General features: G+C 34.4%; 1 protein-coding gene across 1 annotated transcript; it reads right to left on the bottom strand.

Annotated features, from left to right (window-relative positions):
- Positions 1-1,878: 1,878 nt before the first annotated feature.
- On the bottom strand, positions 1,879-4,798 carry LOC130047278 (uncharacterized). The gene is made up of 5 exons (XM_056141910.1): positions 4,794-4,798; positions 4,655-4,682; positions 2,881-2,985; positions 2,348-2,494; positions 1,879-2,226 (listed from the first exon to the last, which is right to left on the bottom strand). Exons 1-5 carry the CDS (start codon positions 4,796-4,798, stop codon positions 2,185-2,187), a joined length of 327 nt encoding a protein of 108 aa, XP_055997885.1. The 3' UTR covers positions 1,879-2,184.
- Between the last annotated feature and the right edge of the window lie 12,994 nt (positions 4,799-17,792).

Below are 17,792 nucleotides of genomic sequence, written 5' to 3' on the forward strand. Positions count from 1 at the left end.
TAGAAATAGTTCATCCTGTAGTGACAAATTCATAATTTACTGAAGATTCATCAGGTACCAATCCCGTGGGGATCCGGGTTAGAGAAGATCCTCAGTACCCCTTGCTCGTCGTACAAGGCGACTAAATGGGGCGGTCCTTCGGATGAGACCGCAAAAACCGAGGTCCCATGTCACAGCAAGTGTGGCACGATAAAGATCCCTCTCTGCTCAAAGGCCGTAAGCGCCGAGCATAGGCCGAAATTTTGCAGCCCTTCACCGGCAGTCTCCATCTGAGTGAAATATTCTCGAGAGGGACGTTAAACAATATACAATCAATCATCAGGTATCAAAAATGTCAAAAGACCTGCAAATCTAATGTATGCAATCCCGGTGTAAAATCTGAATACATTTTTCAACTTTCCCTCTCTTCTAAGCACTTCATCAACTACAAATGTTGGCTTCTGATCTTCAGATGATTGGTGGTCTTTCAGCTCTTTTTCTAATTTGCAGATGGTGTCTATACTGTTTTTCTTTTTCCCTTAACATGTGGAGTTCAGTGGCCATTGCCAACATATCAATCCCGGAAACCCATAAAAGTACGAAATGTTCTTTCTCAAAATTATTCAAAATAGTAAAATACATATGTATTTTTTCAGACAAAAAATATTAAAGAAATTCAGCCAGCAAATTCAGATGGTTGTGGAAATACAGATATATTTCACAAAGCCCCTGTCCCTTTGCCACTTTTAAATCAGTAATTATCGTCGCACGCCACGGCTGAAACGTACGCTCCTCTGCGTGACAGTGTCTTCGTTTCTCATAAATATGTTTGAGGAGAATGACGTAATCCGTTAAATGAAATGCAATGAAAACGTGTTCTTTTTGCACCGAAATTATAGTAAACAAAAGTCCTACAGATTGATGACATTTGAACAGTTTCGCGGTTTATTCTTGTATATGTCCACTTGTTCCAAAAGATGGGAAGGGTGGGGGGTTAATTACTAATACACAACACTCGTCGTCATTAGTCTCCGAATATTTCATTAGAAACACCCAGTAGTATAAAGACTTCTCACCGCCTTTTCTTAGTGACAGAAAAACATCACTATGATCCTCATATACGCACCTTCATAACTGCCAATGTTAAACACACGTGTACACAATGAATTTGCGTTTGTTAGTGGAAGATCAAGCGTTCTGATTGGTCAGAGTAATATAATCGCATTCTATAAACAGTTTAAATCTCCGATTAAGTCTTACTCGGAAGCTCGGCGATTGGCCGAATCACGTCATGCATATTTATGAGAAACGAAGAAATTGTCACTCAGAGAGCCAAGGGTGAAACGGAAGATGAGCGTACGTTTCATCCGTGGCTTGCGACGATGATCAATAATACACAGAATGTGATCCTGTTGAAATTGAAAATAACACTGGAGAACAATGCAAGTCTGCACAGTGGTACAATGAACGACAAAAGCGGCTAACTGCATCCAATTCTGGAAAAATTCTGCAAAGAAAGTCGACACCTTATGACAAATTCTTAAGCACTTGTTTAGCTTAAAGAAGATTGCAGTCCCCTCTTTGGATTATGGTAAAATCATGAAAAAGATGCGAAGTCTAGATACCTACAAGAGTACCTATTCATGTGGGCTTGTCATAAACAAACAGTTTCCATTTTTAAATTAGGGGCAACTCTGGATGGTAAGGTATGTGACAATGGCCAGTGTGGCATATCGGAAATTAAGTGTCCTTACTCAGCTAGGAATATGACAATCACAGAAGCATACGACAATTTCAAAGAATTCTGTTTGAACAAGACAATGACCTCATTACATTGAAAAACAATCACAGAAGCATACGACAATTTCAAAGAATTCTGTTTGAACAAGACAATGACCTCATTACATTGAAAAACACTCAAACATATTATGCACAAGTTCAGGGTCAACTCTTAATCACAGGTGGTACATTTTATGATTTTGTTGTGTATACACAAAAAGATAAATTTGTAGAGAGGATATGGCCTGACCTGCCATTCATATTTTAATGCTTGAAAATTTGTGTATTTTTTTCAAAACCTATGGAAAACCATTTCTTGCCAATCAAAATGTACACAATTAAATGTTAGCAAAACCTTTCAAATGTTTGCTTACAAGGTCTTCTGTTTATACAGCAATGTTGTCACTGTTGTTTATCTTGTTTAAATCATCTTCCTCGTCCTGTACATTGCCTTCTACATCCATTGTACTAAATTTAAAAAAATTATTTTCAATTAACCCACACATACTAGTTTGTCTTATTATTACAAAATCTGTATTTAAACACTTTCAGGGTTCTGTGTGTATGCAGTTTAAATGCAGGACTTTACCTCACAATTATCTTCTTTGATGACAGTCTGATTTTCACTCAGACTAAGACTGCGCTTGCGAACTGGTCTTGCTGGTCGTAGAATGGAGCTATCAGCTGGTGTTGGGTCAGGATATTGAAGAGTTGGTCCATTACCTTCTATAAAATGCTGTAAATATTTTGGGAAAATAACAATACTTAGGATCTTTGTCACTGTACCTTTATATACCTGTACCTGTAAATAACTGTCACTGTAATTCCCTGAATGACCTATGTATTGATATTTCTTAATGTTAGGCATGCAAAACAAAATAATATAAATATCCATCCTGGCTTGAAACATATGTTGTACGTATTCTTCTACATCAAATAAAACGACCCCTTTTTTCTCTTTCAAAGAAAAATAGGCCTAGACCATGCATACTGCCATACACTCATTTCTAATGCAGCCTTCCCGAATTTGCATGGAAAATATAGCCTAGTCTTACACGTCATAAATAGCGTCAATTCCATTAAGTAATTCCCTTAAAACATAAAAATATTAGGTCATCATACCTTTGAACAAACTGTTCTATGTTTATTTATCCTCTGAGCATTAAGCTGATCGTGTAGACGCCGGCATGCTTTGATCCAACGGAGGAACTTTTCAAGGTTTGTATGCTGTCAGAGGTTTACCTCACAATAGTCACAACACAGTGAATTGTTCCACATTTATTATGCATGGGCAAGTTGAATGAATGGAGTAAGAATGACTCAAGTGAGCGAGTAAGTGAGTAAATAACTGAGACAATATATATATATATATATATATATATATATATATATATATATATATATATATAAACTGTCATACGAAAGAAGACAATAACAGCGTTCCATAGATGTTGCTTACTTAAACTTTACCACAATATGAGATTAAATTTACTATAAAGCATAAGTAAAATGAATTACAGTTACTATAATTTCTAGTGACTTCAATTTTACACAAGGTATCGGGTGAAAATAATTTCAAAACATAAAAATGCTATAAATAATAACCGAAACAACTTTACAAAGTAATAGACATGAATATACACAAGTATTACTTAAAACTTACATGGTATAAGGCCACGAATTGATGCAAAACTTGTATGAAAGAAGGAAAAAACATCATATCTTCACATGTGGAGTTGTAATGGCAAACTCCCAGACTTGCACGAGAAAATGAGGGAGATAACTCATCATACAAAAGATTTTTACTTGGGGAAGATAGCTCACAAGACTTCACAAAGAACGATAACTCTAACATATATGAAAGGGAAATTATACAATGCATATTTATGCTTTCCTCCTTCATATACAAAACAAACACCGACTGAAATTGCCAAAAATTTTACTCAATACTGAGGTAAAATTTTTATAAAAGGAATACAAATATGTATAACAAAATACATGTAAATACAATACAAACATGTAAAACAAAATACATGTAAATTACGATACCAACATGTATACAAAATACATGTAAAGTACAAATTGAGAAAAAGTATTATGACTAGAAAAATTCTAACTACGACAAATACAAATGTAAAGTTATGGTAAAATTCCACCAACTTGGCCTTGTAAGGGGTCACCAGTCCCAAGTATGTGACTAGAAAAATTCTAACAGAAATAAGGGAGTTGAAGGGGTAGGTGGGCGGAAAATTGAAGACAAAGCTGAGAGTAAGACGATGACTGTCGTAGGACGCTAAGTGTGAAGTAGACTGCCGCTGATTACGAAGGCCTCGACCAATCAGCGGCCAGGAAACCTCGCTAATCGGGAGGTTACATAATGGGATTAAATCTGGAAGTGCCCACAGGATCTAAGTTAATTGGGGTGACCAATGGGAAACAAAAGATCATTAAAAATGTCATCCACATAACAGTTATAAAATCATAAAACCAAATTCAGTCGTCCCACATAAAAACAGTTATGTGCATAACTTACATGTATGCTTTCCTCCTTCATATACAAAACAAACACCGACTGAAATTGCCAAAAATTTTACTAAAATACATGTAAATACAATACAAACATGTAAAACAAAATACATGTAAATTACGATACCAACATGTATACAAAATACATGTAAAGTACAAATTGAGAAAAAGTATTATGACTAGAAAAATTCTAACTACGACAAATACAAATGTAAAGTTATGGTAAAATTCCACCAACTTGGCCTTGTAAGGGGTCACCAGTCCCACAAGGAAAGATGAGTCTTCCCTAGGAAAGATGAGTCTTTCCTACCCCACAAAAGGCCAAGCATTGGCGAGAGGCACAAACGTTATGACCCTGATATACATGTACCATCACTTTGGAGAGGACTAGAAATATCCTAATAGAACACCCAAAATTAGTTGAAACTAATACAGCAGATGCAATCATGTAACTATAACGTAAAGGTAAAAATGCCGAAAGACACCGGCCCAAGCAGGAGTCTTCATACCTCATGTCAACTTATAAATGAATAGATGCCGGCCCAAGCAGGGATCTATGAATACAAGTACCAAGAACAGTGCGACATTTAACTCTGGACACGACAAAAGTCCGGAGTTTCGCCAACCCTTTTATTAAGGATACAAATAAACCCTTTACAAAAAAAGATGGGATTTTATGTCCACAAGACATGCACCAACATTTACACTTGTAACTATTGTAGTTTTTAAGATATTTCACCTGAAATCAAAAAATCCCATGGGATTTTGGAGGGATTTTTAATCCCACTTGGGGGATTTTTCACTCCTACCAAAAATCCCATGGGAGAAAAAATATAATTTCTCCCATAGGATTTTAACTCCCATATTTAAATTCAAAATGGGATACAATGTCCCATAGGAGGAAATGTCCCATAATGAACATGAAATGGCAGTGAATATCCTATTTGAGCATGAATGGGAATAAATATCCCAAATAAAACACAGGATGGGGACTTTTATCCCATGAATATAGTAATAAAGCAGAAAATTGTATCTTAAAGAGTGTTGTTTGTCATGATTCTTAAGAATGTACTTGCAAGCTAAGGAATGACATTAACTTTATATCTAGTAATTACATTCCTAAATTATGTAGACCTATACATGTGTTAATGGATAAATGTCTAAACAACATGAGAAATTAAATTATATTAGAGCTCTGCATTACTAAACTCTTTCCCATGCAATTTCAATTGTATACATATAACCCTATCACAAAAATATTAGAATAAAATTGAACGGTATTAAATTATGCAGTTAGAACACTAACTTATTTACATGCAGCTGTTCACATTCTCTATTTACAACCCTTTACAGGTCGTCAGGTGTGAATATTCACAGGAACCGGTATTTTTGTCTGTAATAATAATAGTAGGCCCTATGGTACCATCCCCAATGAAAAAAATAACCCAAAAGGAATGGCACCATTTCTTACTCAAAACTTCGCTTCAAAATAATTCGAAAATTCTGCTTTTATCGTCCCCACCCCAATTGTCATTCTGATTCAGTAATCCCAGTGCTTTTATTAGGGGTGTGTGGTATATACCCCTACTCTTATCATTATGTACAGGCTAAATTACCGGTTCCTCTGATATGTTGTGGAATTTTGGAATAGCCTAGCTTACAGACTTTACAAATTGTTTACCATATATTAAAATTAGTGTTAATTAAGTGCTTACGGTGAAATCTGTTACTGCTAGATGATGCTAAGTTGTTTCGTGAACCGAATCAGACATCTCCAACAAGATTCTCGAAGATTTAACAACACAAGAATCATTTTACAAAATGCATGCTTCGGTCCATCATTCTCCCTCTGACAATCACATTCATTCTAAAGTCAAAGTACTTTCTCCTATACCTGAAGCGTCAAAAAGACTTTGACAGGTAAATACGAATAAACGGTTAACAGACATCTCGACCCTAAGAAAGTTCAGTCCTGGATGTTCTAGTCCAAAAAGAAGTATGATCCAATCTTATGCATTCATTTATTAAATTTCCGGTTGAGCAACACCCAAATCCTCTAGAGACATTGTTTACAGTTATATGACATTACCTAAATGTGTGACACAATATTAATCCACCCCTGCTCAAAGGGGCATAAGCACCGAGCATAGACCTAAATGTTGCAGCCCTTCACTGGCAATGGTGACGTCTCCATACAAGTGAAAAATTCTCAAACAGGACGTTTACGTTTTTTTTTTTTTGTTTTTTTTTAATTTTGTTCTCATTTTTTTAAATGTTAAACATGAAAAGTATAACTGAATCTGTGTTCACAGCCAAAATTTTAACCTTCTGGATGCAGGAATAAAAGCAATATTTTAGCCTTCATTCTGTGTTATGTAAACAAAGACTGGAGTCTTTTTATGTTTACATTTAAGGTGGCTCACTACACCGGGAAATAGTTTCTCAAATCAGTACAAATAGATTTAATATTTTAAAAAAGATCTGATGATATACAATAAGTGTGTATGCCAAAAACAGCAAAAAATGCAAATTTGGATAAAAACATGATTTTCAAAAATATTATTTCAACACATGAACAAAAGACTGGTGGATTTGAGCTCAAGATCTGTAGTTCACCAGCCCAATGCTCTCTCTCTCTCTCTCTCTCTCTCTCTCTCTCTCTCTCTCTTGCCCAATGCTTTATTAATTAACCACTTAGCTATGGTGTTATAGACGAATAAATCGATCAATACAAATACTTTCCCAAAACATTTAAATCGCCATCTTGTAACATAGTGTCATAAAGCTTTAGTGTAGTGAGTACCTTAACAAACCAGTGAAATGTTTAATTTTGTAATTGAATTTTCAAAGCATCTTTACTTTTGCACATGCAATTTTACAAAGATTATTCAATAAAGGGTAAAAAAAAAAAAAAAAACAACACTTAAAATACATGTTTTTGATCCACTGTAGATTTTAGGAAAATATTAGATTCCTGGGTCAGAGAAATCTAATCATTAAATGATAATAAAGTATAGTATAAAAAAAAAATAAAAAAAAATTCAAGACTCTGCAATATGTTTGCAACTAGGAGAAATGGTCACAAGCTATTTTACACCCGCATCCCTCTTGGATCGAACCACTATAACTTTTAGGATAACAATAAATCCTCTCCCAACAATGTGCACATCTGCAAATGGCAATGAAGCATTGTACAAAGTTTCAAGTTTATCAGATAATCCATACAGGAGGAGAAGCATTTTAATGCACAATTTAAGACTTTGTGACAGACAGACTTACAGATATGGACAGAAAATACAAAAACCATATAATTATATGAAATTATTTTGCATGTAAAAAGTACATGAAGTGCACAATTATGATTTAAATGTAATTATCATTTTTATTAGGAATTTAGATGTCTCTTCTTTTTGCAAACAATTACACATCTATATATGAAGATGACATATATAGTGAGCATATAAAACACTCCTACCAAAAATGTAAACAAATATGTGCAATGCAAGTTTGAAAAATATGTATGTCTTAAAAAGTGATTGACTAGATATCAGGAAGCAAGCAAGCTCACTCCATGTTACTGTGCTACAACTAACTGAAATTCACTACATTATCCAAAATCCACCCAAAAAGAACCAAAACCTACCAACACTAAATACCAATATATATCCATGTGAGGTCAAGGTTTCAGGAGTGAAACAATGTGTTTTTTAAACTTTAAAATCATTATGTTTTACTTTTGTAGGATATTCATAATGTTGAAATTGATTTAAAGCAATCAATTTTCAATTGGAGATACAAGGTACATGTATGCACATAAATGTACCACCCTGAATCTCATATCATACCTTATTATAGCTGGCAAAATTATGAAATGAAATTTAATGTCACCACAGAATTTATAATTTCCGTTTCTTTCTCTCAATTCACATGGAGACCTCCTTTTTTAGAGTCTTATTTTCTTTTACTTGAATGTTCTAAATTGAAATCTAAGGAATAATAATCTTGGAAGAAAAATCTACATGAAAATATTTTCTACTTTGAGAAACAAAATGACAAACATAACTGTTTTAAATGTAAGTAAGAAATAGAAAAATAATTCAATTTAATGCACTTACATATGTAATTGAAAGAAAATTCCTTTGAGTACATGATTTTAGAATGAAAATAAGATTGATTAATATTCAATAAAGTATTTCAATTTCTTCAAAACTTCAATCTTCAGATGATTTTCCATCCATTGACACCCCAAATGTATGATCACACACATTTAGCAGGAACATATGTTCCTCAAATCTCCTTCACATAACACTTGACTACTTTTGAAATGCAATTTAAGTCTTTTTAGAAATTAACAAAGATGAGTGTACAGATTCATACCCTAGCTGTTGATGATTGCTAAAACTGATCACTACTCAAAACTCTGAAACAAATCTTTATGGATTTTTTTGTATTTCACACACACACGCACACATACACGTACATGCATACACACATCAAAAATATCAACAAGACACTGACCTTAACTAAATACCTGAGTTATTTAGTTAAAAGTATTACTAACCTCAATATGAATGAAATCTATATAATACAGTAACTTTTCTTGCTCTAGGCATGCATTTATATGCTAAATTCTAATATTCAGTAAAAGTATAATACATGTATAAGGTGTAATTCATTCCCCCAAAAGCGTCTATACTGATGAAACATTTTACAATTATAAACTTGATATACACTTTTAACACTATTTGGATCTGACCTTGAATCAGAACCCTGGAGTTGCAAGTGTCACAATTTTTGTACATCTCTTTCTGTTTTTCTTGACAATGCATCCATCATTTATAATATTCTAGTGTCAACAAAATTAAAGAAGGATTCTTTTAAATCATAAAGACATGTAATTACTATGACCATTTTTGGTTCCATCTATTTTAAAGCTAGTATCAAAAACCAACCAACTTTTAGCCATTAGTGTTTTATTTTGATAATTTAATTTACAGATACATGTATAAGTTAATTGTCATAATGTCATTTAATTCTATTTTATTGTTGCATTCCTCTTCTTGCCCTTGTAAAGCACAATCTCATTAAAATAAGATCTTTGATCCGCTCCGTTATTGTTATAAATAAGATCTTTGATCCTCTCCATAACAATAACGGAGCGGATCAAAGATCTTATTGAAACGACATAACAATAACGGAGCGGATCAAAGATCTTATTTTAATCAGATTGTGTAAAGCACCTTAGAGTAATAAACTGTTTTATATAAGGATGCATGTATATAAATTTTATTATTATTATCACTGATAGAGGTCATGAAATTTACAATTACCTGTTCCTTCTTTACCTAAAAGTATCAATAGCATTAAGGAAGATATGTTATCTAAATTTAAATGTTTTACACATAAACACTATATATCAAGTTTGGTTCCTCCTGGAGTCAGAATTTCTACCCTAGGAATCATGATATTTTCAAGCTTGATGTTTTGTTTACTGTCACAACAGAAGCTGACCACTAGCAATAGGTCACATGAGAGAATCAATTGACCTAAAAATCTATTAATTAACATGATTGAAATGTTTTAATCTTTATATCCATGATAAGATATTCTTTATATATTTTATATTGAATTCAATTGGTACTTTGACCTCTTTATTTTCAAAATAATTGGAATTATGTCTATATACACACATGTGAGAGTTGGCCTCCATGTGTCCAATGAAGAAATTATGAATAATGGAATGACAAATTAATGATTGTCTAATGCTTACAGGGATGGATCCAGGAATTTTTGAGAGAGGGGAATTTTACCATTAATTTTGGTTATCAAGGGAGGGGGGTCCACCCTCAAAATGTGTTATTTTTACTTTATTTTAGCAAAATTTCCTGAACCAGCACCCCCTCTGGATCCACCACTAGGTTATCATTTACTCCTTCATTCTTGATTACAAACCTAAGGACAATAAATTGTAATTTCACATTTTTTTTTAATTTGACAATATTTCATTATCACACAACAGCAAAATTATGAAAGCATATACACGTACGTACAATAATAGCAAATTGATTGTTCTGACATATCATTTGATATACATATATATTCATAAGAAAATTTGAACTATCATGCATATTATAGATTATCAGTCATCAAGTTTTTTGTTGTGTTTTTTTTTTTCAAAGTAATTTCACATTTTGAATCTTGCTTATTAATTGATATGTTGATATGGAATCAAATGACATGCATGCAAGCAGAAGCTATGTGAAAAATGTCAGATCTTGTGTAGCAATTTGTAAACCCAATGATTACAAAGCCTATTAGTATTCTATATCAGTAAAAGAAAATCCTATTTTAATTCATATTTTGCAATAGATATGATAAAAGGAATAAGCATTTAATAATAATTATCAAAATCTATAGTATAAAATTGAAAAACAATCTCATAAAAATATAACATATATTTTACACATGCATTTTTGTAAACTTTACAAAAGGAACAGATTTCCCACCTGAATTTATATAAAAATCAGTATTATGTCCTGTGACATTTTGTTATTATGCTTTAATAAACTTCTAATATTGACTTTGTCCTTGCATGGTCATTTTGTCCATTTTTTTTTTTTATATCTGTACCCAGGTTTTGTCTGGTGAATTTTACCCCAACTAATCCCTTTGTGTATAATACACATGGGATGTTCTTTACAGCTCAGCAAGCCCCTGACCTTGTTTCTCATTGTTCCTTATCTACAATTACTGGGTGAATGACTTTGTGAGGTTGTAATTTGCCATCTAATACTTTTATAAGCATTTCATATCATGATCAACATATCATGCTATTTCAGTCAATATTATAAATAATTTATTTGATACATAATATGTAATATTGTAGGCTTATATGGTGATATTTGGAAAATAATGGCAAAGCAATTCTCAGCATGAACATTGAAAATTATGTTGCAATATACATCACCCAATACAAAGACAAAGGATACATTTTAATTTTTACGTTTAAATTCATATGAAATATTGTGAAATTCATAATCATGTGAATGCAATAGCTGCAGAACTGTAGCTCTCTGAGAAAATATTAATTGGTACAGATCTGTCCCAATATTTTCTCAGAGAGCTACAATTTTGCAGTTAGTGAATGTGGTTAACTTATACTACCATTAACATATGTAATATCTTTCTAATATTTGTTTAATTTGTACCTTTTTCATATTGTACAACAAAGTATAATTTAATGCACATTAATCCTCGGATTATAATAATTTTTTTAAATTATTTTTTTTAGGCTTAATTTTTTTTAAATTTATTTGTACAAATAGAAATTAAGTGCATCATAATATATACTTTTAAAGGTAAGATGTACAATTGATATATAATCACTCATACCAACCATTCATACTCCACTCAAACATTTCAAAACTATGGATTATAAATTTTGATTAGTGCAAAATTTGTTAATTTCTATAAGGTCATCTCAAATCTTTTAAAATCATTTTAGTGACTTTTTGGGGGAAAACACCTGAAACACTTTTAAAGCCAATTTAAATGGTCCAGGTCAAGCATATTTTGCTTTTAGGCCAAATCTTTGTAAGATCATTTGTGCACTTTAACAATTATTTCTAAATATTCGGGCTAGTATAATGAAGAAGTATGGATGTTTCAATTTTCATTAACATTTAATACCAAAACCATATCTCCTTTGCTTGACCAAAAAAGCCCCCCCCCCCCCCTCCACACACACACAGTGAGGTCTAGATCCGCCACTGTTTAATCTGTGATTTTGGGGCGAAGTTGGATCAATTTCATTTTATAAACAAGTCCAGTGGTACGATGGATTTTTCATTTTCAAGACAAATTAATAGAAATATAAATTGTTAGCCAGTAAAAAGAAGTAATGATTTAAATCAGATACTTGGAACAGTGTTGATGTTAACTTATGTTATTCTTATATTGTATACAAGATATTATCCAACTAACAGATAGACTTTTGCAATTATATCTTATGCATTATGAACTGTAGCTAAACAATATCACTATTAAAATCTTATGTCCATTTCCATGTAGTTGGGAATCAATTAAGCTTTCCTGGTTCCGATTTTGATTTAATTTTTATTTTGTGAATATAAATCAATATTTGTCTAATCACAGGAACCGGTAATTTTGTTTGTAATGATAATAATGAGAGTCTATACGATACCACCACCCCCCCCCACCCCCGTGTTTTTATTAGGAGGTGGTATTGAATACACCCGTAAATACAGGGCCGTAAATTACATGGAGGCGGAGGAGGCAGCTGCCTCCTCCAACTTTTGAGCCAAAAAAAATTAAAATTTAAAGTTCATTAGAATTTATGTTGTTTCCAATAACTAAGAACATGATACCTCCCTTAAAAAGCATTCCAAATCTTTCTTTTAGAATGAGTTAGTCAAGTAACATCTTAGAAGGCCCTAGAATCAAGGATTTTGCACGAAACGTGTTCAGTGTGCACAAAATGTGCTCAGCGTCTGGGGGCCTCGGCGGCCCCCAGACCCCCGCCTAATTTCCTGCCTCCTCCAAATTGAAGGTTAATTTACGGCCCTGAAATATCATTACAGACAAAATGGTAATATATTTACAAGTGCACTTTACGTATTGTTCTCCACGGGCAAGGGCACAGGCACCGGAAGTATGGATACATGTATTTAGAGATTGGCCTTCTACTGGTATATAATAAAATGAATTTTATTATACCGGTAGAAGGACAATCTCTAAAGCTTACAAAAAAAACGTGAAACGATTACATGAATCGAAGAGGGATGAAATAGACTACGAATTCATACACTTCAGAGAAATTATTCCCATAAAAAAAATATGAAAAAAAGTTGAGGGGGGGGGGGTAGTAATATCCATATTTAAGGTGCCTGTGGGCAAGGGCGCATCCAGGAATTGTTTAAAGGATGAGCGGATTGCGACCCAAGTTTGTGCCTATTCCGCCCCGGCCCCAAAGAGGGGTGAATATCGCAAACTGGTAAAATGACCAGTTTTGTTTAAAACTATGGAAGTAAAGTGGAGTGACTACAACCCTCTCGATCCGCCACTGATGAACAAGAACTACATTACGGGGATTAGGAAGCACAGGGTTCATTTAGAATAATTGTAATCTTTAAGGAAATCTTCGTGGAGCACATTATCGCAAATAGTTGCTGAAATTGAACCTTACCATAATTCCGCCGGCGAGGATTGCAGCTATTTTCACTTTCACATCGCAGGAGGTGCGTTTGATGAGCTATCAACTTATACAGACAGTATCTCCTCATATCTACATGTACAGGGGCGGATCCAGGAATTGTGGTTACGGGGCGCCACTTTATGAGGCAGTGGGTCCATGGCGAAGCCCTGGTTGGGGCCCAGGGGGCGAAGCCCCCGGAAACTCCTGGGTTTTACAAATTTTATGGGGCTTGAAATATTTCTCCTATTTAGTCATTTGTACTACATGTATTTTCTATCAATTTAATAAGGTGAAATTAATAAAATGACCCAAATTTTAAGGTTTTTTGGGGGGAAAATATTAAGTTCTCCCAATAAAGTAATTAAAAAAATTAAAAGATTTTGTCATTTATTTCTCCGCCTACGCCCCCTCTAAATCCGCCACTGATGTATATTGCAATAATCTACCAGAATATACTGACACCTTATAGGTGATACTTCATTAGTACAAATGGACACCACCACCACCACCATCCCTCCAAAGGGAGGGGGTGAGACTAACAACGAAAGGGGAAAAACACATTCCGCAAATTATAATATACATGTAACAGGCTGTCTTTGCATTTAGTCCGAGTGTTTTCAGTTATCTTTTTAAAAATTCTATATATTGATTGCAACACAAACATCCTATTATAATTACATGGCGATGATAAAGTCTCAGTAAGTTTCCACAAAGCTGAAAATTGGTATACACCATATTGTACAAACTGATACAGAACTAAAATATTGCGGAAACTTATCAAAACTTTGCGGTAGACTATCAGTATAGCAATGTGCATACTAAAACAGAACAGTTTCTGCAAACCGAAATTTGCGCAAACTTGATCAGCTTTCAGCAAATTGTCGTTGCGGAAACTACTTGAAAACAACGTAGATATATCAAGTTTCAGCAGGACACACCAAGTTTTTGCAGGGAGAAAGCTATCAAGATGAAAAATGAGTGCGGAAACTTGACGAAAACCACTTGTACACCTAAGTCTATGTAGTGAAATTTGTATTTTTCATCCATTTGTAAATTCCATGTTTTTAATGAAAAGAACTTATAATAATTGACATTAGTAAATACTATGTAATATTGCAGGTAAATTTTGTAGGGTATATAAGCGAGTGGGGGGGGGGGGGATTCAGACCAGCTTTTAGTGTTAGGAATTGCATGCTTTAGTCCCAGTTTGTGTTACTCTGAAGTGAAGTCCCAATTGGTTATTAAAATGCACGTACATAGATCTATACATTTCCATACACCTATATTCAGTGCAACCCCCCCCCCCCTAAAATTTTCAAATTTAAGGTAAATCGCGGTATCTTGTTTAGAAAAATGTACTAAACGATAAAAGAAGCAATAATTTCTTCCACTCCCGGAGAAATAAATGACAAAATCTTTTGATTTCTTGCATTACTTTATTGGGAGAACTTAATTTTGTTCTAAAACCCATAAAATTTGAGTCATTTTATTAATTTCACAAATGACTAAATAGAAGACATATTTCAAGCCCTGTAAAATCCCGGAGCTTCCAGGGGCTTCGCCCCCCTGAACTCCACCAGCGCTTTGCTCTGGATCCACTGTGGGCCTCAAGGCGGCCCCCAGACCCCCTGCCTCATAAAGTGGCGCCCCCTCCCTGTAACCGCATTTCCTGGACCCACCCCTAATATTACGAAGTTCATACACCCAGAATCATCGAAGCTTAGACTGGGTATTTTGAATTGAAGATTTCCAAAACGTAGTTTGACAAATAAAAACGGGTGTGTAATGCTCTAGTATGAAATTATATTGGAAAAGAAGAATCTACACGCGTGCACATGCGCATGCCTTTCTGCTGTCTGACTGGCTCTATCCTTCAGACTCTCGCGTTATAATCTAGGGGATAATTGAATTATCTCTCAAGATCCATGCAAATGGCCACATTCAAGTAATAGACAATTGTGTAGTATTACATGAATTTACATTTGTTGATTTTAAAGCAAGATAACCATGAATTATGTATTGTATTCAGAGGCGGGTGCAATATTTCAGTTTGGGGCCCGGAGAAATTGCTGGGTGGGTGGGTCTAAAGACCGCCTTTAGACCTCAGTAAGTCCAAGACAAAGTCCTGGGTGGTTCCAGGGGACAATGCCTATGAAAGCTCCCGCTTTTTTCTCTCTTCTTTTTATTGCAAAAACTAGCACCAGTACTCTCTAAAGTATTTTGATTGCATATCTTTATTCTTAAAAGCTGTATATTTGGCATGAGCATATTTAATATACATTAATGAAAAAAAAGTATAAAACTATATCGCATTAAAAGTGTACAAATTAAGTTTACTTAGTTCATTCCCAACATTGGGTGCATGATCTTTAGTTCCTTAGAATGTATTAAGTACTAGAGACACACGTTACATGGATATGAAAACAGACTCAGATTTGATTGATAGGATATTGTTTAAGTTTCCTCTCGAGAATTTTTCATTCATATGAAGACGTCACCATTACCGGTGAAGGGCTGAAAACATAGGCCTATGCTCGGTGCTTACGGTCTTTGAGCATGGAGGGAATTTATCGTGCCACAGAAGTTGAGACAGTGGGCCTCGGTTTTTGCGTTCTCATCCGAAGGACTGTCCCATTGGGTCGTCTCTTACGACAGGCAAGGAGTACTGAGGACCTATTCTACCCGGTGTTGTAAAGCATAAGATTCTCCCCCGCATAGACTTTCCCTCCGGAAAAACGGGCCCGGGATAGACATTCCCCCCGGAAAGATGGGCCTGGAATAGAATTTCCCCTTACGAAGAATTAACCCGGGTCCAACCCAACCCCCCTTGGAAAAACCGTCCCAATATAGAAATTTCCCCTAAATGACAGTACACCCCCATTCTTACATTTTAGCTATGTATCTGTTTCCATTTCTATTACTAGAATTCTCTTGCTTATTTAGACCCAGTAATTCTTCTGATTATTTGTGTGTGTGTGTATCGTGAACAATCATCATCTTATGATTTTTTATAAAAAGGAAATTGCTCAAATCGTGTAATGGTATATCAAAATTCATTCAGACATCTTAAAAGTCTTTATCGTTATTTACTAGTATCTAACATTTGAATTAGTAAAGTTGGGAAGAACTTAAATGATTTTTTTAATTTAAATAAACGAGAAAATTTAATAACTTTTATTTATACAGTTCATCTATTTTACTTTTCAAATATTTTAATTATACATCTTATAGTCGATTTTTTACGAAAAATCCTACTTATATTGACCATCGTTAAAGTCTTTTGGTAAGCATATTGTATTTACAATATGCATTTCAAAGTTTTCAGCGTGTAAATCCAACTTCATCATGTCAACAACAAAAAATATTCGTTTGTTTTATGAATATCGTAATATTAATGAGCGCATATCTATTTCCTTAAACTATTATAACAAATGAAATCCGGAAACAGGGGGGGGGGGGGTTCTATATATACCAGGGTGATTTTTCCGCCAAAGGGGAGACTCTTTACTGACTTTGTACATAGGGGGAAATTATATGCTGGGGCGCAATTCCGGGCCCGTTTTTCCGGGGGGGGGGGGGGGTCTATGATACAACACCGGATCCCCACGGGATAAAACATATCTGATATACATATTACATGTAAAAGCCCTACATTAACTGGATACTGGATATTGGACTACAGGGGCTTTGCAATTGAGGACTAACCAAATCACGGTTAGGGTGGTTCGGGAGGGGTTGTCCCCCTCCCTTACGGGAGAAAATATTGAAGCAGAGCAATTTCAAGCACATTAAATTCTTATCTTTGAAATGATGGGGGGGGGGGGGTGTGTGGGTGCGATCTCCACACCCCTTAATTCCGCAAGTGAGACTGTTAGTTAACTCTATGGTAAAATTTAGAAGATATAAAACAGAAAGAATTTTGATACAAGTAAAAAGTTTCATATATTTTTGGAAAATTATCTAGATGTGCAATATTTAGGATTAGCTCAATAAAAATCCGAAGTATGTAACATTTGATAAGGGTAATTTTCGCATGGGGCGCCTCTATGCCGGCTTGATTAGATCGCGTCGTATACGTACATTTAATGACAGAGTGAAATTTCAGTGTTTTTATTGAAGAAAATATGTGGTTGTCATAGACAAAAAACTCCGCACTTTTATCGTGTCCAGAGTTAAATGTCGCACTTTTAAAGGTATTTTGTTGATTAGGAATATGCATTGATTGATCACTATTTTACGATCAAGTGTTGCATCTATATATTTTGGAAAATGAACTATACGTGATGGCTGGTCG

This window comes from Ostrea edulis, chromosome 6 (genome assembly GCF_947568905.1).
Source record: "Ostrea edulis chromosome 6, xbOstEdul1.1, whole genome shotgun sequence".
Classification (NCBI taxonomy): domain Eukaryota; kingdom Metazoa; phylum Mollusca; class Bivalvia; order Ostreida; family Ostreidae; genus Ostrea; species Ostrea edulis.

Bases quoted from the DNA above. Each gene is read 5' to 3' on its own strand.
- LOC130047278 (XM_056141910.1), bottom strand. The intron at 2,986-4,654 runs GTACATGTATAT...AACCTCTGACAG, and splicing joins TAGTCCTCTCCAAAGTGATG to CATACAAACCTTGAAAAGTT. The intron at 2,227-2,347 runs GTAAAGTCCTGC...TTTTAAATTTAG, and splicing joins TCAAAGAAGATAATTGTGAG to TACAATGGATGTAGAAGGCA.